This window comes from Prionailurus bengalensis, chromosome B1 (assembly GCF_016509475.1).
Source record: "Prionailurus bengalensis isolate Pbe53 chromosome B1, Fcat_Pben_1.1_paternal_pri, whole genome shotgun sequence".
In the NCBI taxonomy this organism is placed as follows: Eukaryota; Metazoa; Chordata; class Mammalia; order Carnivora; family Felidae; genus Prionailurus; species Prionailurus bengalensis.
Window position 1 is genome coordinate 15,287,510 of NC_057344.1, and position 23,154 is coordinate 15,310,663.

At 47.4% G+C, this 23,154-nt stretch overlaps 1 protein-coding gene across 5 annotated transcripts in view; it reads right to left on the reverse strand.

Moving 5' to 3' along the window:
* Nucleotides 1-3,428: 3,428 nt before the first annotated feature.
* Nucleotides 3,429-23,154, reverse strand: part of IRF2 (interferon regulatory factor 2) — a 91,786-nt gene continuing 72,060 nt past the window's right edge. For all 5 annotated transcript variants that reach the window (XM_043558384.1, XM_043558352.1, XM_043558341.1 and 2 more), the window contains exons 7-9: nucleotides 13,744-13,908; nucleotides 6,121-6,167; nucleotides 3,429-4,796 (exon numbers count right to left, since the gene is read on the reverse strand). In XM_043558384.1, coding sequence (XP_043414319.1) covers nucleotides 4,488-4,796; nucleotides 6,121-6,167; nucleotides 13,744-13,908 — 521 coding nt within the window. In that variant the 3' untranslated portion in view covers nucleotides 3,429-4,487. The remainder of the gene's footprint in view (nucleotides 4,797-6,120; nucleotides 6,168-13,743; nucleotides 13,909-23,154) is intronic.

The following is a 23,154-nucleotide window of genomic DNA, read 5'->3' on the forward strand; positions in this document are numbered from 1 at the left end:
TTCGGACTGTGTGCACTCTGAAATGTCCTGCATCTTGCTCCTTCCACAGCATGACTCAAGTTCTTGGACAGACTTAACATTTCTGCTAAAACCAGCTATTAGGCCTGGCCACTTCCTTCCTTCCAGGCACTATTTTCAGTAGCAGAGACTCGGAGCCCCTGCACCTGTTGTTAGCACAGCCACAGAAGGAAACGCTACAAACCCTCATTTGCCCCCACAGCACAGCCAGGGATGCCCGAGCTGCAGCGGGGGGATGGGGTCAGTGTCCAGAAGGGCGCGCTGGGGCCCAGAGGCCAGGCAGCCTCAGGGTGTTAACATTTCACCCAACACCCTCTTGACACGCCGTGGGGCTCCTCTCCAGGTCTGGGGCTGGCCACGTTCCCGAGCCCCAGCCCTGTCCTTTTGACACAGGAATGGTCGATCTCTGAGGAGGAGGAGGAGATTCTGGGGGTGACTGCCAACCTTGTTCCTCATGTTGGGATGCAGGCATGACTGAGACACAGCCCCGAGAAGCCTACAGTCCCGTGGGCTGTGACACTCTTGGGAAGGGGTCCACTGTGGCCCGGGAACAGACGCAGAGCTGGCTCCCGGTGCCCTTGGCTGGTCAGGTTCGCCTCCCACTGGCTCTGATCATCGTGGCCCTGGGTACACCACTGGATGGAATTTTAGGATGAGGTAACACCACCAGGTGAAAACCAGTTTCTGTTTCCATTCTCTTTCCAAACCGAAACTGGTACTGAGACCACATGCCAGGGACCCTTCTCGGCTACCTCGTTGCAAACCTCTTCCTCGCCTGCTCTTTGTCTTTCTTCAGTAGAAATTTGGCAGAAGAGTGGGGTTCTTATTTTCACCTTTTATCTGAGTCTGTTGGTCCACAGCTAGAATAACAGGGGCTTTTAAAACCTAATGAATTCAACGTTCAAAGAATAGCCTCAAGCAAATGGAATGTCTAATGTTCCCTCTCTCTGGTTTAGGGCAGGAGGCCATTGGGGCTTAACGTCTTTTTCATTCACATGCAAAATATTTCCAAAAGCACAAGTTTTAAAATTCAGAATGCTGAGACCAAATCTCTAATCTTCCTCATTCTTAAAATTTTTATCTCCTTAGTGGGTACCTGATAGTTTAGTATACTTAAGAAGTGAGGAGCAAAAAAGGGATACTGTTTGGGGGGGGGGGGGGTTGATGTCCAATGGATTTGTGTGGATTTCTTTCCATGTGTATTTCTTCTCCTCTATAAATACATTTGAACAGACTAAACACCTCCTTTGGCAGTCACTTCATCAAAACATTGAAAAAATGCTACGGTTGAGCATGGATTTATTTAGATACTTGCAAATGGTGTTCTGGAAGCCTTGTGCAGTTGGAGGATGTGCTGGGTTCTCTCGGCCTTCTGACTGGGAGAAAGATCCTGTCACTGGATTCACAGCTCATAGCTGTACACTGTTTCTGTTATCAGGGGAGAGCCCTGGATGCTGGCTGCAGAGAATGGAGATTATTGTTCCAGAAGTCGTTCCATCGAACTTGCTACTTAGACACACACACACACACACACACACACAGCCTGTCATAAAAGCCTATCAGCTCACACAGACGCTAGCCAAACGGAGCACATGTCCCTTGTACTTCCTCTAACTGACAACAACAAGGTCTGAGGCTTGAGTCCCTGAGATGCCCCATCTCATTTGCTTTTCTTCCTCTTGTCAACCCCCACCATTGTCTTCCTACACAACTGGCTAGTAACACTTAGAAACAATACAGCCTTCCTCAGAAAGAATTTAAACAGAATTCTGTTTTCCACGGCCATGGATGATTATCTTTGAGACTTCAATTGTGCATTTCCAAATCCTGAACTTTCTTTCACCTGGTCAGGTTCTGGAAGTCTTGGTTACAACCACAGAGGTGGGGGACGCAAGCGGGGGTGGCGCAGAGCTGCGCAAAGGGGCAGGATGTGAGCTGGCTCCTCAGAGAAGCAAGCTGGGAAGAGAGAAGGGGACGGGGACCAGGAGCGACCCACACCCCAGTGACTGCCAGGCCACGTGGCTTAGGGCCACGTTCTGCTACGATCTTTTTTTTTTTAATTTATTTTACAACGGGAGGACCAAATAAAAGGACTTAGATACAAGTCACAGAGAGCTGGACTCCTCTATTTAGGACTCTGAAGATGAGCAGGTTCTCTGGGACTTTTTTCACTAAGAAAGTGAGGCTCACCCATGAAATTGAGGTAAACACACGGTCCACAAAGTGCTCCTCGCAGAAGCAGTCAACCATCCAGATGTGACATTTCAACACATCAACCAGGAAAATGCTTCGGTTAATTTCCGTTCAGAGCTGGATAATGTTATGACCACTCATTACGTCTGTAGCCACACATGGAGAAAAGCATAAAAACAGCTCACTGTCCTTTCATTGAAGGAACCTTTTCAAAAATTAACTTGGCAATCTCCTCCACAACCCTGGAGGTAGCAGACAGGCAGCTAAGCCTCAGTTTTCGGATTTTGTAGACATCTCGGAAGCAGGAGAGGTTAGCACAGTGGCTTTGCCAAGGTCAGGGATACACCTTGAAATGACAAATAGGTGATGGAGTCTGGAGTTTTCTCATGCAAAAAGACATGTCCTATGTACTGAGGGCAGCTTCTCGGTCTAAGGGTCAGGTCCTGGAATGAGGACTGATGTAGACTAGGAACCCAACAGGTACCTCCTGTTACTGAAAACGTCTTGCCCTTGGGCCTGGTGTGTGACATAAATACAAAATTTTCGGGGGCGCCTGGGTGGCTCAGTAGGTTAAGCGTCCATCTTTGGCTCAGGTCATGATCTCACAGTTTGTGAGTTCGAGCCCCGTGTCAGGCTCTGTGCTGACAGCTCAGAGCCTGGAGCCCACTTCAGATTCTGTGTCTCCCTCTCTCCCTGCCTCTCCCATGCTCACACTCTGTCTCTCAATAATAAATAAATGTTCTTAAAAAAAATTTTTTTTTAAATACAAAATTTTCGTCTTATGTATAAGCCTATGGGGAAGAACAGGAAAAGCACAGAGGTGGGGAAGGAGGGGGGGGAGCACGTAAATGACTGCCTCCACAGTCACATCAGACTTGGGCTTCATTCGTGCCCTTGATTACTACCCATGTGACCTTGCGCAAAGGCATTTTAAAAGTCACCATTTCTTCCATGTGAGATGGAGAGAAGTCCCTATCCTGGACACAACCTTGATGAGTGAGAAAGGGAACTCCTGTAAAACACGCAGCCTGGCACCTGGCTCACGGTGAGCATTCGAGAGAAGAGGCCATTTGGTCCTCATGGTTAAGAACCCCCCGGGGTTTCTCGTGGTTGAAATGGGAGAAAGTTTTGATGCCCAAGAAGCAACGATACTTGGCCAGCCCTGTCCCATGGTGATGCTCCCAAGTAGACACAGACAAAGTCAGGCATGATGCCCATTAAAAATTTAACTATATATCATATTCATTTATTATCAATCCACAGGATAATTTGATTGCTACATGAGCTCATAAAAGCTTTTTCACCTTTACAAAATTAAAAAAAAATGTGCCACAAGGATGTAATAACAACTGCTGATAAACAAGAAAAGGAATCTTAAAATTATAAATTTGCTGTAGAAAAGATAAAAAACAATTATATTTTCTTTAGAATTTTACCTTGAATAAAATATTCCCCTGTATAAAAAATAAAAAAGCTTGCTCTGGTTAGAATTAGAATATTTTTGTCTTCAAATCTTGGAATTTGCATAATATCTCCATGATAGTTTTCCTCTGTACCGCGTGGCATTCAAGCACAGCAGATTAGATTTTCTTTCTCTTTCTTTCTTTCTTTCTTTTTTTTTTTTTTTAAAGCAGTCTTAAAAATGGGACATCTGTGGAGAAGCTCTTTTTCTTCTTCTCCTCCTCAGGGATGCGGATCACAGCCTCTGTGGGGAGGACAAGGAGGAAAGAAAGTGGCGGGGACGGGCCGGGAGGCAGGACACAAAGGGCCGCGAAGGGGGAACGCTGAAATGTGCCGTGAAATAGAGCAAGATCACAAGAAGAAGGTCTATCTGTAAGTGCTTTAAGATAAGGTGCAGAAGCAGACTGCAACGTCGCTAGTGCTGCCCTATGTACATATTCACAAGAATACAAAATTCCAGCTAGTTCACATTTTCTCATCCGTTCGGAGGCATCCACTCCACTGTGCTGGCCTTGACTGCAGGCAATGCAGCACCTCGCTGCCCGTGTGGGTGTTGGTCCTATGACGTCCTTGAACTTGAGGGAGCAGCCCTGGGAGATCCAGCAGGCTCTAGAGACACGCGTCTACCAATGGGCTGGAGTCCTGAGTTAAAAAGAAGCTCCAGTACTGGAGTTGGACACAGCAATCAATGTTCTATTGTCAAGGCTTTTTCCCTTAGATTTGTCTAAGATAGGTGTCAGAGAGAAAAATAAAATACAAACAAACAACAAAACACAGCCAAGACATCCCAACAACCACCGGGGGAAGTCAAAGGCTTAACAGCTCTTGACGCGGGCCTGGGTGATATCTGACGTTTTCTTGATGACGCTGGCCCGCGTCTCCCGGTCCGGCCGACTGCTGCTGGGCGCTGGGGTCACGGAGGGCGGGAGGGGGAGGTCTGGTAAAGTGGGCCACGAGCTGTTGTAAGGCACCGGACAGCTCTCCTCTTTGATGGTGACCTGGAGGTCAGGTTTGTTGGAAGTAACGAAGGTCGCCATGCTGGGCAGCAGGTAGGTGCTTCGTGTCCCCATGTTGCTGAGGTACTGTTTGCCTTCAATGTTCCTCTTCCGCCAGTGTGGTCGTCCCTTGCAAAGAAAAATAATCGAGAGATACATCTTTTTTCTTTGCCTTCTACCGAACGGCTTTCTATAAAGAGGCACCACTGTTCCCACGTGTCGGTGTGTTAAATGAATTTCTTAAGAGGCGTGGAATGAACAGAAGCTTAGCGTCTCGACAGCCCTCAACTGACATCCATACCCAGCTATTCACATCCCAAGCAATGGTTTCTCTTCCCTTTTTATCAATTCCCATTTACTACCTCCCAGAAAAAACAGGCAAGACTGTTCTATGAAGGCAGGAAAACAAGGCAGCAACTTGGGTTTCTGGTTCCCCTCTCCTCCAACCACCCAGCCTGATCATTAGGTTAGGTTTTAGGTCATCATGGCTGGTCTGTCATAGAGACTTGGTTCCTCACTCCTGGCCCAATCCAATCTGTGAGTCAATCTGCGTTTTCAGAGAAAGGGAAGTGAGGAACTCGGAGGGTAGAAGCCCTTCCGTTGTCTTCAAATGGATATAGCTTAGAGCTCCAGTGTGCTGAGCAAACGGGGCCTCCAAGGTGGCTTCGCTCAGAGGATGAGCTAGAATTTCTGACCTTGAAGAAACAGGGTTGGCATGTGAGCATCTACGCTTCCTGTCTTTGCAGAATTCCTGGACTCTATTTGAAGTATTTAGTACACTGGGAAATGACGAATTAAAAACAACCATTAGTCGGTCAGTCTCTCTACCTCAAATACAGACACAAAGCAGGCCCTTAGCAGGAATGCTTTCCATCACATTACAGCCGTTTCCTGCCATTGTGTGAGCCCAGCCTCGAGCAGGGAAATGGGAAGCAGGCGACTGGGAATCCAGACTGAACACACATCTAGCCTCGGCGCCGATCACAGAGAGAGGGGACTCCAGGTAAAGGTGCCGATACATTTGCTTATTAGCACTTTCTGACAGTTACTTCCGGTCACTGCTCTTGGCCACTTGGACGTTCTATTTCTGCGGCTGAACTGGGATGTTTATAGTGGTGAGAATATCAACAGTTCCTGGCCTCCACTTGAGTTTCCTTTTCCTGCCGTCATAGCCTCTTTTTCTAATAGTAACATCTCATTCTCTTGCCTCCCATTCAGGTCCCAAAGCTTAAATTTAGAATTCAAAATCCCAAAGTGTGGTCAATTTCATGCTATGTATATTTTAAGACACACACACACACACACACACACACACACACACAAAATCCTCCAGGAAACTCATGATCAAACGCAGAGCAGCTTAACCAGCAGCCGGGACACCGAGGTGCTGGATGGGAATGAGAATGGTTCCCCACAGCGTCGGTTGGAGCCGAGTGGCGGCCGCCATGCTTACCTCGGCGCTCTCTTCATCACTGGGCACACTATCGGTAGTTTCGCTTTCTGTTCACAGAGAGAAAAACACAGGGCCATCATTCCTGCCGCTCCAACTGTCGTGAGGCTCAGGCAGTATTTGAAAAATATATCAGCACTTCTTCCTTTTTTTTTCCCAAAAGAAATGGGTCAGCGAACTCATCTTCAACCCCTTTGTAAAGTTAAGCACTTGGGACTCAGGAGACATTGCAGTGGATTTTATGTCTCTGATTTTGGCCCTCGCGAGAAAAGTTTTAGAGTTGGGGGTAGCTCCCTTTCTGGGGGCCAGGCTATGTTTTTTCATGGCCGCTGCCTCCCAGGATGGGGTGTTGGTCCCCAGGATGCCAATCTGCTCTCCGCTCCCTGCTGCGTCTGCCTCACCCCCTTTCCTCAGGGCCGATCCATCCACACACCCCACTCGTGCTTTCTTTCCATCCCTGTCAGTTCATTCAAGTCCCGACTCAGAGCCTTCCTGGATTACCCCCACTTACTTGGATCTGGTCCTTTACCTCATGTCCCTTTCATACTTCTATGTTGGGTTTATAAAGTTACATCTCCCACCCGGGTTACTGTGGTGGACAGATGCTAGGGGGGCTCCCAGGATCCTCATCTCCTTCCTGGTGTTTACTTGCTCGTTGGGATTCCCTCCTCTGGAGCGTAGGTGGGACCTGAGACTTGGTTTGAAGCAACAGAACACAGTGAGCGATGGGATGTGTGTGGTTACGTTAAGGAGGACCGAATGCTGTCCCGTGAGGAGACTTTCTCCCTGGCTGGCTTTGAGGAAGCCATGTTGGGAAGGTTTGCATGACCAAAAAGTAAGAGCTGCCTCCAGCCAACAGCCAGCAAGAAACTGAGGTTCTCAGTTTGCCAACCTGCAAAGAACTACATTCCCACCCCCCCAACCATGTGAGCTTAGAAGAAGACTCTCCCCACCACTTCCGTCCTCAGACGACCTAGCAGCCCTGGATCGCACCTTGACCACAGGTCTGTGCAGGCAATATGCTGAGCAAAGAACCCCACTAAGCCATGCCTGCACTCCTGACCCTCAGAAACTGGGGCGGGATAATGGATGTGTGTTGTTTTAAGCCACTGAGTCTGTGGTTATGTTGTGCAGCAACAGATAACCAATTGGGTTGCCATCCCAATTCAGTCTGCCAGCTGTGAGACACACAGCAGGTTATTCAATTTCACAAAATGCAGCTTCCTCATCTGTAAAACAGGAGTACTGACATCTTCCAAAGAGGATTGAGTGATGAATCAGCGAGAGGATATGTGGGAAAAGGCCTACCACAGGGCTTGGCCCACAGCATACACTCAATAAACGATAGCACACCTTTATCCTGAGTTCATCAGCCTTGCTCAACACTGGATTTGCACAACACGTAGATTAACACAGTCCAAGTCAATAGCAAGTGATTGATCACACATCACCTGTGCATACAGGATTTTTTTAAAGAAAGAAAAAAAATTAAATTAAAATGTTGAAAAATTATTTAAAATTTATTTAAAAATAAAAAAATTAAAATAAATAAATAAATAAATAAATTTTTTAGGTAAAAAAAAATTTTTCGTTTTTAAATAAAAAAATGATGGCGTGCGGCTCTTCAGTGTTCGCAGCATGGAGAAACGAAAGCACAGAGGGCAGAGAAATATACTGACCCTTAGAGATCTCGGAGTCTGGGTCATTCATTTACAGACAAGGCCTAGAGAACGCATAACAATGTACTTTTCTAGAGAGCTGTGTCAGCCGTGCTGGTGTCTTTGCACGTGGGTCTTGTTCAGCCCTGACTGAGATCGTCAGTCGGGGAGCAGCTCCTATTACCATACCGCCCCCCCAACCCCCCCCCCCCCGCTTATGCAGAAAAGCTCATGTGTTCTAGCACCTTCTACCTCTTCCCATCCTAAATCTACTGAGGGACTGGCCTCCAGTCTCACATCTGGCGGGTGGCACAGCCAGGACCCCAATGGCTCCAGCCCAGACGAAGCCTTTTCACCCACCCGGAGCACCGGCCACAGAGCAGGATCTCGATGAAGTCAAGGTTAAAGAAGAAACGGATAAACTGGGCCACAGGTTCGTTCATTCCTTAACCAGACAAATCAAGAATGTTGACCACATTGGGCCCACCCTGGAGCCTTTTTACGCCTGGATCAGCCACTGTCCTCCAGTGACTGTCCCCCAGCCCCCCACCCCCCCACCCCCAGGGCCTGAGTGATCCCCGAGGGCTGACCAGGAGCAACTAGATAGGATACGGGCCTCTCCTCTCCTCAGACGGACAAGACTTCCCTCCCCAACTGGGAGCAACAGCCACCGGGACAAGGCCGGGCCTCGGCCGCTAACGACGCTGGCTGGCAACACCAGGCACAAGAAACGTTTCCACACAAAAACAAGTTAAAAACAACAAAAAAGGAAAATTCCCCTGCTCACGGAACCCTTGGGCTAGCTCGGTCTCCCGAGGAGGCAGGAATCAGTATTGCCACTCCCAAGAAGAATGAGGAACAGAGATGTTGAGAAACCTGCCAGAGTTGTGGCCTGAGTCAGCACAGAAGAGAGAAAACAAAACTGTGCGTCTGAGCCCAGGGCCCCGGGCACCGAACGCAGCAGCCCTGCTTCCTGAAGCTCTCCTCCTCCTCCAGCTGAAATTTCAAGATCCCCTTTCCATTTTTAGGCTTAGCTTTCTTTGTGCTCCAAAGCCAAGGTTTCTCTTCCTTTCCTACATGTCTAGACCCCTTTTGCTCCTAAGTACCCTCCCTAAATGCCATCATCGTCGGTTCCTTTCCCCTTGAAATAAAAAGAAACAAACAGATGCCAACAGGCATGTGTTGGGGGCTGGAGATATGTGAAAATGAGCAGTTACCACCAAGGTTCCGGGATTCCGCCACAGCCCGAGCCCCAGCTGCGGGACAGGTTGGAAGGCAGACCCTGGGGAGACTCCTTGGGAAGACCTCGCAGAGACCATGACCACCATCAGAATGCTAACTGCCTTTAAGTACCCAGTTTTCAACTGCAGGGAGACGGTCTGAGATAAGAAAAGACATACGTGTTCTGAACTTAACGCAAATGTCAGCGGAGAGCATGGTTTCTAGATTAAGATCACTTCTGAAGTAACTGCATTTCATAACACTATATAACAACAGCTCCATAATAGCAAGCTGAGATTTTTTAGTTGTCTAAAAGAATGGCCTTGAGTGCCTTTTACCTAGGAGCAGATGGATGCGTGAAGCTCCAGCCTGAGGACCCGAGACCCTTCTCTTTGGAATAACTACAGCTCTTCTGGCTGCCCCAAATCACCAGCTCACAGTGTCTTTGAGGTGCACACAGGCCCATTTTCCTCTGTTTCCTTGGTTTTCCTCACCATTACCATTCTCAAGACCCCCCCCCCTTTTTTAATGTTTATTTTTTGAGAGAGAGAAAGAGAGAGAGAGAGTGCATGAGCAGGGGAGGAGCAGAGAGAGAGGGAGACAGAGGATGCCAAGCAGGCTCCAGGCTCTTGAGCTGTCAGCACAGAGCCCGATGCAGGGCTCGAACTCACAATCCATGAGATCATGACTTGAGCCGAAGTCAGACACTTAACTGACTGAGCCACCCAGGCACCCTGAGATCCTTTTGTATGTGACAAATGTGTTCATTGGAGCTACTGCTTCTGGGTCAATGCTACTGCCCAATATCAGCCTGTACTGTTATTTTGTTTTCCCTTTTGATTAGTCTGCATTTGGTTTTTTACTGGTTGTGAATACAATGGGATAAAAAAATTGGGAGTTGCTTGACTAGCACTAGTGACTAAGTACGTGCAGGGGTGCCTGGGTGTCTCAGTCAGTTGGGCGTCTGACTTTGGCTCTCGTCATGATCTCATGGTTTGTGGGTTCGAGCCCCACGTCGGGCTCTGCGCTGACAGCTCAGAGCCTGGAGCCTGCTTCAGATTCTGTGTCTCCTTCTCTCTCTGCCCCTCCCCCACTTGTGCTCTGTCTCTGTCTCTCAAAAAAAAATGTAAAAAAAAAAATTTAAATAAAGTACGTGCAGAGCGGTAACAGGTACGTGAGTAGCTCATTTCAACACGGTGGTCCCAGTTTCCCTGAAAGTGACTGGTGAGAGGGAAGGGGGTCAACCCTTGGGTAGGCTGATCTCTGAGGTTCTTCTTCCAGAGCTGTGGTTCTAGGATGACACTAGTCTTGGGTTCCCACTCCACTTTAGCACAGTTTTTACTGTCCATACACCTCAGGAACATTACGGGGAGGAAAACAATATGTCTTTACACAATATGTGCCACGTGCAATCATGCAATATGTGTAATGTTAAAGCCTTTTTGCATGCTGATACCCTGGTATATTTTCTGGAAGGCTCTTATTCCATAAACTTTATTAATAAGATTGACAAGGATTTCTTTCCCTCCATCCTTTGCTCAACTCCCTGGAAAGCTCAATCAAAAGATTCAAATCAGAGTGTTCTTAATTTCAAAGCACTTTTATCTTTGCCCCACCCAACCAAATGCAAGCCTACTATGGTTTCCTTAAGGAAGTCTTCACTGCCAGTTCCAGGTCAATAGGCAATTTCCATTCTCTTGGTTATAACCAATCAATCCTTTGTATTATATTCTCTTCTCTAACTCTTCTCCATCCTCTCGTCCAGCCCTCCACAAAATATTGCTATGGCTTTCTTTTACTAAACCATCAATTACCTAATAAAATCCTGGTGCCATAGATACATCATGCAAGACGCCACTTTATAGTAAACCTTTAAATATAAAATGACCGTCCTCCAGAGTTTCCCAAGGTTGGCCTTTGGGATTATCTCTCCCCAGGGTGAAAGTTTTAAGAATCCAGCAAGAATTTTATATTGTCTTCCAACATCCAACACAAGTACCTCCACTCGAAGAAACCACCTCTTTTCTTGCTCGCCACAAAATTTAGACAGACTTGCAAAACTGAATGTGGTTTTGTAATACTACTGGATTAGATTTCAGTGATCAGTGAGGGTAAAAAAATAATAAACAACAGCCTCCGAATACCAGTTTCCTAAACAAGTGAATGAAAATGGTTGGAGGAAGTCGACAGTTGAATTCCAGTCCAAACAAAGGAATCTTATCATGAAAACACAAACAGCCTATCCTTCTGGGGAACAGAAAATAAGAAGAGTGAATTACAACCAAAAAGCTGCCTCTCCTAGCAGAAAGCTGTAAAACTCCTGTCGAAAAGACTTAAACCAGCCACCATCCGTAACAGGTACATTTCACATCTGTAAGCTCCAGAAAAGCAGCCGTGATGAAACATTTTGGCTCTAGCCAATGAGCCTCACTCCAAAAGGTTCTGGAGAATTCGGACAATAAAAACAATGGAAAGAACCAAAGGCCAGACAGAAAAGCCAGGCTCCAACAACACCCCCCAGCTGCCTGCCAGCCTGCACTGGAATCCTTCTTTTCAAATCTATGCAAATATCCTGAAAAGGGTAATGAAATTTTCATTTCTCTCTGCATGGATCAGCTGTCCTTGGGATTCTTCTGCTAAGGCAAAATGCCACCGAGGGAAGAATAGCAAGAAAATGTCTTTCCGGAATCCTCAAGAAGTCTTCGGAAAGTCTTCAACAGATAAACAGAAACATCTATTCTAAAACTACGACCCTTAAAACAACAAACCCACGGGGTGGAATAATGCCTGTAGCTCATGATATAGAAGAAAGTCACTCGTTTTTAGCCATAGCTATGTAAATATAAGCAAAGTAACCTAGTGTTATCTCAGCTGTAAAATTAAGGCATAAACATGCTGTTCTGCGTCTTCGGTGGGTCCTTGAGATCAGGGCTGTGGGTGCACACTGAACGGAAGAACCCTGTGCAGCTGTCCAGGGCAGCATAACAGGGGAGGGCGGGCGGGGTGGGGGGGGGCAGTTAAGAACAGGCTTTGGGCACCAGCCACATGTAGGTGGATTCTATCTGTTTTACCAGTTGTTCGTCCCCGGACACGCTGCTTTACCCACACTGGCCTGAGTTTTGTCATTTTTAAAGAGGGAATAAGGATGATACCCAGGCTGACAGGGTTATTCTCATAATTAAACAAGTCAGCTGATACCAGGCCATTAGCCCAGTTCCCGGGGCACGAGAAACTTGCAGCAAATAGTAGTTATTCTTCCTGGGGCCTGGCAAAGACCATAAAGGCACATGCAGGGGCTCAAAATGTGACAAATAAATAATGACAAGCTTATCTGGTTTGACAGATTAGAAGGTTCTTGTAGGCAAGGTTTGATCTCACATTCATTGTATGTTCTTAGCACAGAAGAAAGGTAGGCCCTTGAGGGCATTAAAGGAAACAAGTCAATCACGAGAGGAGGAATACTGTTTGATTCCACTCACATGAGGTACCCCCAACAGTAGCCAAGTTCACAGAAGCAGAATGCAGAATGGTGGTCCCTCTTGGTGGGCTGGGGGGAGGGGACCGGGGACTTCGTGCTTAATGGGGACAGAGTTTCAGTTTTGCGAGATGAACAAGTTCTGGAGACCGATGGCGGGGATGGCGACGACACAACACTGTGAAGGCACTTACTGCCACTGAAATGTGCACTTAAAGGTAGCAAAAATGGTCAGTTCTGTGTTATGCCTACTTAGCCACGATTTTAAAAAATAAGCTTAAAAAAAAAAAACCCAAACAAACCCAGAAAGTTGATGTTCAGGAACTAAAAGGTTAGGTTAGTGGCTGATAATTCACAAGGAACCTGTCATGATCAACCCAATTCCAACACGACTGTGTGTCAGTCACGGGAGCAGCAACCTAACTAAAGGACACTGGGAAGGACTCCTCAACATTTATGAGAGCTGACTGTAGCTATTCATGATAGGACCTCTGCTTTCTTTTTGTAATGTTTGCAAGCAATAACATTGACTCAGGATTTGTATTTCCTAATTATAACCAAGTCCCCCCAAAATTAAACAGAGATCATCAGAGAGTATAAGATGATGTAATGTTGGCAGAGAAAGGACTCATCGGTTTGTTCTGTAAGGATCGAAGAACCAACTGAAACTCGTTCTAATCCTATGAGCGTCTGAGTCTATTCCTGGGTCATTATGTGGCCCTTCCCTGGGGAATCAGATACCTGGCCTGATTAGAAGCTCTACTAAATTGAAAAAGAAGGGGAAAATATGTGGAAACAAGTAAACTTGCCGGGGTGGAATGAAGGTCCAGGTCTCAAGGTTGAGTTCAAGTCCTGACCCAAACCCTCCCTGGCCATGTGACCTAGAATAAGTGTTTCACTTGTAAAAATGAAGGAGCTGGAAGAAATGGTCCCCGAGGTTCTATCCAGTTTTTGGTCAAACTCAGATTCCACCGAACACACCCTTCCAGATTTCTGCAAACAAAATAGCCTTAGATGTACTACTTCTCCAAAGAAATAGTATTTGTTAGTCAGGCACAAAGATGTTATGGGCGATCAAGTAAAGAAACGCTATGGCCATGACTTCTGGGAACAAAAGTACCCAAGGAGATGTTCATTGAGACAATAAAGCCAGAATAATTCCCAAGACTGACGAGAGATCCTCTGCTGTGTGGAGGGTGGGTGGCCCCACCCTGAAGGGCTGCCCCACCTTGATCTGTGCCCAGTTCCAAAGCTCCCCTCCTGCCCCCTTACCTGCATAGGAAGACACGGGGGAAATCTGCAGAGGGTAGAGCTCGCTCATGCTGACCGGCTGTTCGTCACTCTCGGTGGTCACCTCTACAACCTGGCAAATGTCCGGAGGATTAGTGACAATCTCTTGATCCTCGATGTTGCTGTCCAGATGTGACTGTCCTACAACTTCAAAGAAAAGACAGCCATCAGGCGCCGATGCCTGATTCACGATTCTAACGTGTGCTCTCAAGAAAGAAAACCTTCCCCCAAAAAGCTGAATGGTCAGGAGTCAGATTCTCAGTCACCACATGTCATCGGCCATGAAACTGAAGGACAGCTTTAGCTTTGGGTTAATGTCTCCAGAGAAGCAGCTTGCCAGTAACCTGGCTCCCCAGGGCTATTTCCAGCATGCTGGCCAATGGTGCTTACATGTGGCAATGTCCCAAACTCAATCCAATCACAGCCAAGCCTGCAGGACTGGAGGCTGCATCCAGACCTAGCCCTAGGGCCAGAAAGACAGTGCTTTGAACTTGACCCATTTCTTTCCTCTGTTCTTGCTCCGAAGGAAGCTGTTGTGCCATTTTCCAGGTCCTGGGTCCAGAGAGATATTACCAAATGTTATTATTAAGGAGAAAGGACCACCAAAATCCACTCCATTGTGTCATGTCCAGCTGTGGGTGCTCTGTTTACACTCCCAGCCCCTTCCTACCCTGCAGGCAACATGACCACTGGGTGGAATATCTGAACAGTGGAACAGAATGGTTTTCCCAGCCCAACACACATTGGTAGCACCAGCTCCCCAGTTGGAAGAAGTAATAGAGAGATCCTGTGTGCCCTTTATCCAGTTTCCTCCAATGCAAGCATCTTGCAAGATTATAGTACAATTCCTGGGGCGCCTGGTGGCTCAGTCGGTTAAGCATCTGACTCTTGGTTTCAGCTCAGGTCATGATCTCATGGTTCACGAGTTCGAGCCCCACATCAGGCTCTGCACTAATAATGCAGAGCCTGCTTGGGCTTCTCTCTCTCCCCTCTCTCTGCTCCTACCCCACCGGCATGCTCTCTCTCAAAATAAATAAACTTAAAAAAATTAAAATTTAAGACTACAGTACAATACCAGGATACCGACATTGATAACATTCTACGCATCTTGTTCAGATTTCCTCAGTCTTCCTGTGCGTGCGTGCGTGTGTGCACGCACGTGCGCACACGCAATTAGCTTTCTGCAATTTTATCACTTATGGAGTTTCATGTTTGCCAGCACAATCAAAATACAAAACACACCCATCATCACAAGTATCTCCTACGTTACTCTTTTATATCTACCTTCCTTCAGCCTCTCTTCCCCATGATCTCTAACCCCTGACATCCACTAACCTGTCCCCCATTTCCATAATTTTTGTCATCTCAAGGATGTTTCATAAATGAGCTCACACGGTAACCTTTTTATATTGGCTTTTCATTCAGTGTCATTCCCTAGAGATTCACCTAAGTTGCTGTGGACACCAACAGTTGGTTCCTGTTCACTGCCGAGTAATATTCCCTGGTGTGGATATAGCACAATCTGTTTAACTCTCCAGCCACGGAAGGAAGAGAGGAAAGGCACCCAAGAGGCTGGGGAAGGAGGCCGTTTTCGTGTTTTGGCTGTTAGAAATAAGGCTGCTATGAATATGCGTGTTCAGGTTTTATATGAACCTAAGTTTCCATCCCTCCGGGATAAAAGCCCAAGAATGCAATTGCTGGGTCGTACGGTAACTTCATGTTTCATTCTACAAGGAACTGCCAAACTCTGGCTTGACGTGGCTGTACTGTTTCCCATTCCCACCAGCAACGTACGGACGATCTCAATTTATGCACATTCTCGTCCGCTTCTGGCGTGGCCACTATTTTTCTGTCAGCCACTCTGATAGGTGTGCAGTGGTATCTTACTGTGGTTTTAATTTGAATGTCCCTAATGCCCTCCCCTACTTTCAAACAGAACTGACCTTAGACTTCTGTTGGCAACTGACTGGACGAAATATCCCTGAAAACCGCCACCAATAAACCCATGGAAATAACAAAGGAATAACAGTGTTTTCCCAAGGCCCTCAAAATACTTTGCCGTCACAGTCAATGTTTTACTCGTGTAAGTTATTTTAACATTTCCACCCATGACCATGACAGGCAAACCACCATCATCCTATGATCAACTAAGAAACTAACTCAGGCACAGAGAGGTAGACTGACTTCTCCGAAGTCACACAGTTTGTGGATTATGTACGGTGTCCATGTCCCTCGCATCTTCCCGACCATCGGGGTAGGCAAGAAGGCCGCCGTGTTCCAATCTTCTTGAGAAGTTTGCCATCATGGACAAATGCTTGTTTTAACCGCGCAAAGTATTTTCATTGCTCCGGTATTTTTGTTTAGAAATGAGTTCCTGTTTTAATTGCTTTTTTTGGAGGGAGATGAAATGACCAGCCCGACGTAGGGAGAACATGACCTGATTCTACTCGGAGAAGGCTTGAGAAGGGAGTGAGAATTCTCGGGTTCTGGAAGGAAGAGAGGAAAAGCACGCACGAGGCTGGGGAAGGAGATCTGGGGTTGTGATAACCATCCACAAAGCCACAGCATTCAGAAGGGAAGGGAAATGGAATGTTGTCGAAGTTCTCCTGGAGGGGATAAAATTAAAGAAGAGGAAGGCAAACTATATATGGCAGGCAGACTCCCCAATTCTTATTTTATCTTTGGACTATCCTATTTGAGCAGGAGAGCATCAATTATGCAGTTCACCAGACGCAGACTGAGTGCTGACACTGACCTCTCTCGAGTTTCTTCCGCCTCTTCTCGCACAAAATGGCAGGAAAACGAGACAGTCAGCAGATAGAAGCCAAACGGGGCGTGTGCACAAGGAGGGCTGGCTACAAGTAATACCCTGCACACCAAGGCAATTAGGCTCTTCTATGAATTAGATTTCCATTGAAGCCACGTTAACTTCCAATACTCCAAAATTCAATTCTCTCTCGCAATGTCATTGCAAATAGACGGCAAGCGAGCTGGGACTGTCCCCAGTGGCAGCAGCTCAAAAGCCTTCCTCTCTACAACAGCCCCGCAAACTCTCTGACCACGAACTCTCGCCCTCCCAGCTTTTGCCCAGAATGCCCGACTCGGTCATTCAACATACGGAAGATTTGCTGAGCACCTACTTCGTAGGACAACTTGTCACATACTGGGGAGGGGCAGGACATGACCGAGCCAGCAAGGGCCTGGTTTGTGAGCTGTCTCGTAGGGCTCCTGGTCAGCACAGAAGGCTCGAGAGGTGAAGTTTAGGACAGTGTGAAAAGAAAAGACAGTAGAGAATTTTCTCCCAGTGGGAAGGATCAAAGGCTTCAGTGAGGCAGTAACATGGGTTGGAAGGGGAAGGTGAGCAACAGGCAGCATTCAGAATGCCTCTGTCTTTCTGGAGCCTTTTCCTGACCATCCAGAACTGTCTGACCTCCCCTTCCAGAGTGCCCCTCACTTGCGGTCCCCACTGCTCGGCCAACACTAACAACATGACATGACCTGGAGACACTTCCTGACTTTCTGCCTCCTACTGCAAGTTAATTCTTTATGTCTCCTTTTAACTTTTTATTTGGATGCGTCATCTTCGCCACCAAATTGTGGCTCCTGAGAGAGCCGAGAACTGGGATTAGAACTTTGTGTATCAAGTCGTAGCCCAGGCTCGTGGCTGATGTCTGAGAGCAGCTAGTGAATTTCTGCTAAACAAAGAGATGAATGAACACGGCAAGGCTCACCGACTGGAGCCGGAGTCCCAGAGGAGACCATGGCCGCTTGCAAAGGCCGGATGTGACAATGAATGTTTCCTAGCAAATGTCAGGACTTCTGGCGAGCCGGGCTTTTTAGAACCTAGATGAAATGATGAAGATAGGGCGGGCCATGGTTGCCAGAAGCTGAGGGTAAGGGGAGGAAATGCTTAGGGGCAATAAAATGTCGTAGGTCTTGAATATAGTGGAGGTTACACAACTGAGTGCACCGGCCAAGAAGAGGTTAATTTTACATTATTTCACTTAATATCTGAACATCATTGAGGTCCCAACCCATAAGGTTCCAGCCCAAAAGAGAAACAGGGAAATCTCAACATCTGAGATGCTCTTTGGATGTGCTTTAGGCACAACCCCCAATCAACTGACCAATCTCTGTGTCTCTCTCATGAGTTCCCCAAACCACTAGCCTTTGCCCCCCGTAACACCGACTCCTGACTCCTGACACCTGAAAAGACGGCAAGTAGCAGAACTGTTAGCAACCCCTAAGGCAAATAAAGTCACAAGTGGCACCCTGCTAGGCACCTGAATATCCTCTCTGATAAGTAATCGTACAAAGCCTCAGGCTTCCCAAGCACTCATCTTTGCCTTTCCCACTCACCCCGTACGTCCCATCTATAAGTCTCCACAGCCCCATGAGGAAGGCACAATTACTGTCCCCATTCTAGACACGAGGAAAAGGCATCATGAAGACTTAAATATTAATTTGAGGCCAGCCAGCCAGTAAGTGGCAAAACCAGCAATCAGATTCCACGTTCCCTGACCCCAAGGCTCAACTCAAGCACTCCCCGATATGGTCTCCCCAGCTAAGAGAGCTCAGGAAATTCTGACCGGGCGCCTCTGGCTTCCTAATAAGCCCATCTGAGGATAAAAACTTACGCATCTCACCTTAATGAGACTCTGGGCTCATAACCAGCAGTGGGATTGCTTTTCAACAGCTCTATATTGGGTGCCAAGGAAACTCTCCAATGGTTGGAGGGGCTTGAAATCCACCAACCCTCTCCAGCACATCGGGGAAAGAGTCCCCCACAGCAGTGTAATTTTATCTGGACCTCGTTGCTAAGAATTACAACAATATTATTCGTGGCTGGTTACTGATGAGCCAGTGTGGTTCCTTAAAGGGTCATCCCAACTTTATTAACAATTGTTGACTTAGTGGAGGGCCCCACCTGAGAACACAGTTGCCCCCATGCCTCACAGAAAGCTCTTAATAGCAGAGACTATTAGAAATGAAAACAAGGGCCTCTGAAGGCGGGGAGGCTGGGTCCTACCACTTTATAACTAAAGAAAGCTGAAACCCAGAGAGGCCAGACAAGTAACCGCCAAGGTCACCTAGGTAGCTGCAGGGTCGAGAATAAAGCTAATTAGGGGAGGGGGGCACCTGGGTGGCCCAGTCATTTAAGCATCAGACTCTGCGCTCACAGTATGGAGACGACCTGGGATTCTCTCTCTCTCTCCCCCTCTCTCTCTGCCCCTCCCTCACTCCCACTGTCTGTCTCCTTCAAAATAAGTAAATGAAACGTTAAAGGGTATCAGAGGGCACAGAAAATCAGGCCATCAGTGTGGTATTATGGAGAGAAATTTCTTCTTGGTCCTGTCTGAAAGTCTGAGAACTGAAACCGTTAATATTAGCTGTGACGATGAGGCACAGATTGGAGGCTACTTTTCTTACTCAGATCTTACTTAATCACAATATTATTTTACCACCTTCTAACTACACAGTGACTTTTCCACTAGGCTCATTTTGTGCTCTCAACAACCCCATGAGGTAGGCAGGATCAGTATTATTATTTCTACCTTATATTTGAGGACATGGACTCTCAGCGAGGTTAGGGAGTTTGCCCAAGGTCATGTGGCAAATAAATAAATAAACTAAAAAATCTGCAGAAGGAGGTCTAAAACCCAAGTCTTTCTAATCTGGGGTGTGTGTGTGTGTGTGTGTATGAATAAAATGCAGGCATGATCTGGGACAGATGTCCAAGAGCAATGGTGGGAAAGACCGTCACTACAGGGTTAATAATTTTAGAGAATGGAGTTCTGTCCTCGCACAGGCCAGACGGACCCCCTGCAGCCTGCACCCACCTCAACCGGTTGATGTAGGTCAGGGTGAAGCACGAGGGTGACGGGGCCGAGAAAACAGCACCACACGTTACCATCAAGGGGAGCAAATACTCCGCCCCAATAAAATCTCAGGAGAGTTGATCAATACATCACGAGGGCCAACAGTCTGGGAGCAGAAATGTGGGTGAGACGTGCCGGGGTAGCAGCTTACGCTTCCCAGCGGAACTGCCAAACGTCCGTTTCTTTCTGTGCTGCGCTGACAGAGCCCTAAGGGCCGCGCCACAGTGACAAAGCCAGAGCCACCTCGCTTGCACGCTGGACAGGCACGTGGAAGTCACAACATGCTGAATCATTCAAGTTCAAAACCAAATACATGGGGCGCCTGGGTGGCTCCGTCCGTTAAGCCTCCAAACTCGGCTCAGGTCATGATCTCGCGGTTCGTGGGTTCGAGCCCCGCGTCAGGCTCTGTGCTGACAGCTCGGAGCCTGGAGCCTGCTTCGGATTCTGTGCCTCCCTCCCTCTCTGCCCCTCCCCCGCTCACACTCTGTCTCTATGTCTCTCAAAAATAAACATTCAAAGTATATATACAAATAAAAGGGGTGGGCAAGGACCAGGTCACCAGGACTCTGTGGAGACAAGAGAGACTCAGATCTTCGTCTTGGGGACAATGGTGACATGGTGAGACTGGCATTGTTTTTTTAAAAAAGTCACTCTGTGTGGAGAATGAATGGGGCGGGGGCGGAATGGAAACAGAGCGCTGTGACAGCAAAGGTGACTGGGACTGGTATCAGAAATAGAAAGAAGGGGCCGGATTTGAGAAACCCGAGGAGCCGATGGTTAATTATAAATGAGGTGGGAGTGGCAAGGCAGAGGGGAAGGTGAGAAACCTTTAGCCTCATGAAAGGATGGCAGGTTTCTTGGGCAAATCAAAACTTCTTAAGGTTGAAAAGACATAGCTCAGACTACTGCCGGAACTCTGCACGCTCATGGTGACGGAGAGCGTCCCGCACAGGCCCATCTCTGGGACCAGGCTTTTCCAGGCCGGGTCCACCGGAGAAAAATAAGGTGCACTATGGGTTCTGGGTCTGGGTTCACGTCTCACGTGGGGGTTCATGTTGCTCTGCGTTTTCTAGTCCTAACAGAACCGGATGCCTTGTCTCGTGAGGGGGTGAACAGCTCAGCCCTCCCAGAAACAGGCAGGAGGCGCAGCCCCCCCACCCCACCCCGAGAAGGAGCACGGAAGACCTTCGCTCCCTCTCCCTTGCCAGGGAATGCCTTCCACCTAAAGGTCCACCTCACGGGGCCCCTGAGAGGCTCAGCTGGTTAAGCGTCCAACGTGTGATCTCAGTTCAGGTCATGATCTCACAAGTTAGTGAGTTCGAGCCCTGCATCCAGCTCTACACTGACCGCTCGGAGCCTGCTTAGGATTCTGTCTCTCTCTCTCTCTGCCCCTTCCCCTCTTGCACTCTCTGTCTCTCTGTCTCTCTGTCTCTCTCTCTCTCTCTCTCCCTCTCTATATGAATAAGTAAACTTTAAAAAATATGAAAAAAAATAAAGAGCCACCTCAAGCTATTATTTATCTTGTTGATGAAGTTTTGTTTTTTTTTTTTTTACATCTTAAGCACCAGGAAAAACAGCAAAAAAAAAGAAGGGTGAGCAAAGGAGCTGGGAAAAGATGAAGACATAATTCTACCGCCTAGCACCACCTTTGGTCGACCTCAAAGCGTTAGGAATTCTGGTGCCAGAGGCTGCCAACCTTGAGTCGTAACCATGAGGTCCTCGTGGGGACCCACGTCGCGAATCTGCTCTCTTCCAACGCAGGTCCTTCCTGGTGATACCTGAGCTCCTAAACTTGTCCAAAAGAGCTACCAAGCTTTGCTTCCAAAGCCAGTCAAACTTGGAAGCAATTACCAAAAGAAGTACATACATCCCATAAGGTGCATTTGGGCAGACAAAATCCAGACAAAATTCAAATTACATTGTTTCCTAACTGTTATTCGTGACTAAGGGTTGCTCGATTTACTTTGGAGCAATGAATAGCCTCCTCTGTTACACGGCAATCTTTGCTTTATTGAAGGGTGGGGTTACCTTTTATCAAGAAACACAATGGGGTTGTAAAGCACTGCCTGGGCAAGTCAGACAGAATGTCCGCACCTGCAAACTTTTTACACTGGCCCGGAGATGATTTCAATACGGCTCAGCAAAAGCGCTGCTAACCTGGGCAAGATGCCAGGGCGTATTGTCAGAACAATTCAACATGTTGCTGGCGTCTTCCGCTTCCGAAAAACAGAAGTCCTCCCCCCTCCCCCACCCCACAAGACAGAATTCAATGCTAAAGAAAAGTAAAAATAAAAATAAGGGAGTTTTTTTCCCCCCCACTCCTTAAAAGGAAAGCAGGGGTGGGTCTTTGGGCTATCTTATATGCTAACCTGTGTGTTTAATCAGACAGGAGAGATAGAACATTAAAAGACAAATCCCGGGGCGCCTGGGTGGCTCAGTCAATTGAGCGTCTGACTTCAGCTCAGATCATGATCTCACAGTTGGTGAGCTCGAGCCCCACATCGGGCTCCCTGCCGTCAGCCTGTTGGCGTGGAGCCTGCTTCGGATTCTGCGTGTGTGTGTGTGTGTGTGTGTGTGTGTGTGTCTCCACCCCGCCCCCCAATTGCTCCCTCTTTCCCTCAAAAAAAACAAATAAGTAAAAAGACAAATCTTAAGTATTGAGACACGGTGCTCCCTTTTGCTGTGCACCACTAGGCACATCTGAAAGTGCATTTAGCAGTTATGGACAAGAAGGCAAGCCCAGGACCCAGCCCGCCGACGGCCACAAGTGTGAGTGTGCCTGTAAGCCTGCGTGTGACTAACCACTATCATCTCTGGCAACAATAAAAGTCAAACAGAACAGCAATCAAGCGAGAGTCCCTGCGTCCGGGCCACGGTCCGTTCCCCGTTTCTCCTTCTCCACACTGAACTGGATTCACTTACAATAACCTCTACCCTGTCTGGAATAAAAATGTACTGGGTGGCTGGCCTCCACTGACTTGGCGTATTGATTTTCAATCTATTTCCCTACCTAAGAGCTTACGGACAGTGTAAAAAATTGCTCTCACATCAAGTACTCATTTCAGTTCCCAATTTTAACCCTATCAACACAATGCTTATAAAAGGAGAATGAAAACATCTGGAAGTTTTCCTCTTGGTGCCTAAACACAAAACTGGAATGAGCCCCCGGGTTTAGAAACAAATGAACTGAACGCGAGAAACGGTGTCAGTTTTCAATAAAGTGTTTTTAAAAGGTTAAGAGAAACCGAATCTCTCAAATTCTACAGTGGCCTCGGAATCAGAATCCCTGGGTCTCTCACCTCCGTCCACAAGTCACACAGGCTGGGAATGGCTAATTAAGGATACGTGGGAGTGGAGACCAAAAAAAATCTGTGAAGGGTTTAAAACTGGAGACAGAGCTACTGTTAACAAGGACCACCAATCACCCATTCCTTTAAAATGCTTGTATGGGCCCACTTGGTATATTACTATACACCGTTGCGAGGGCCACCAACGAATTAAAGATATTCAAACT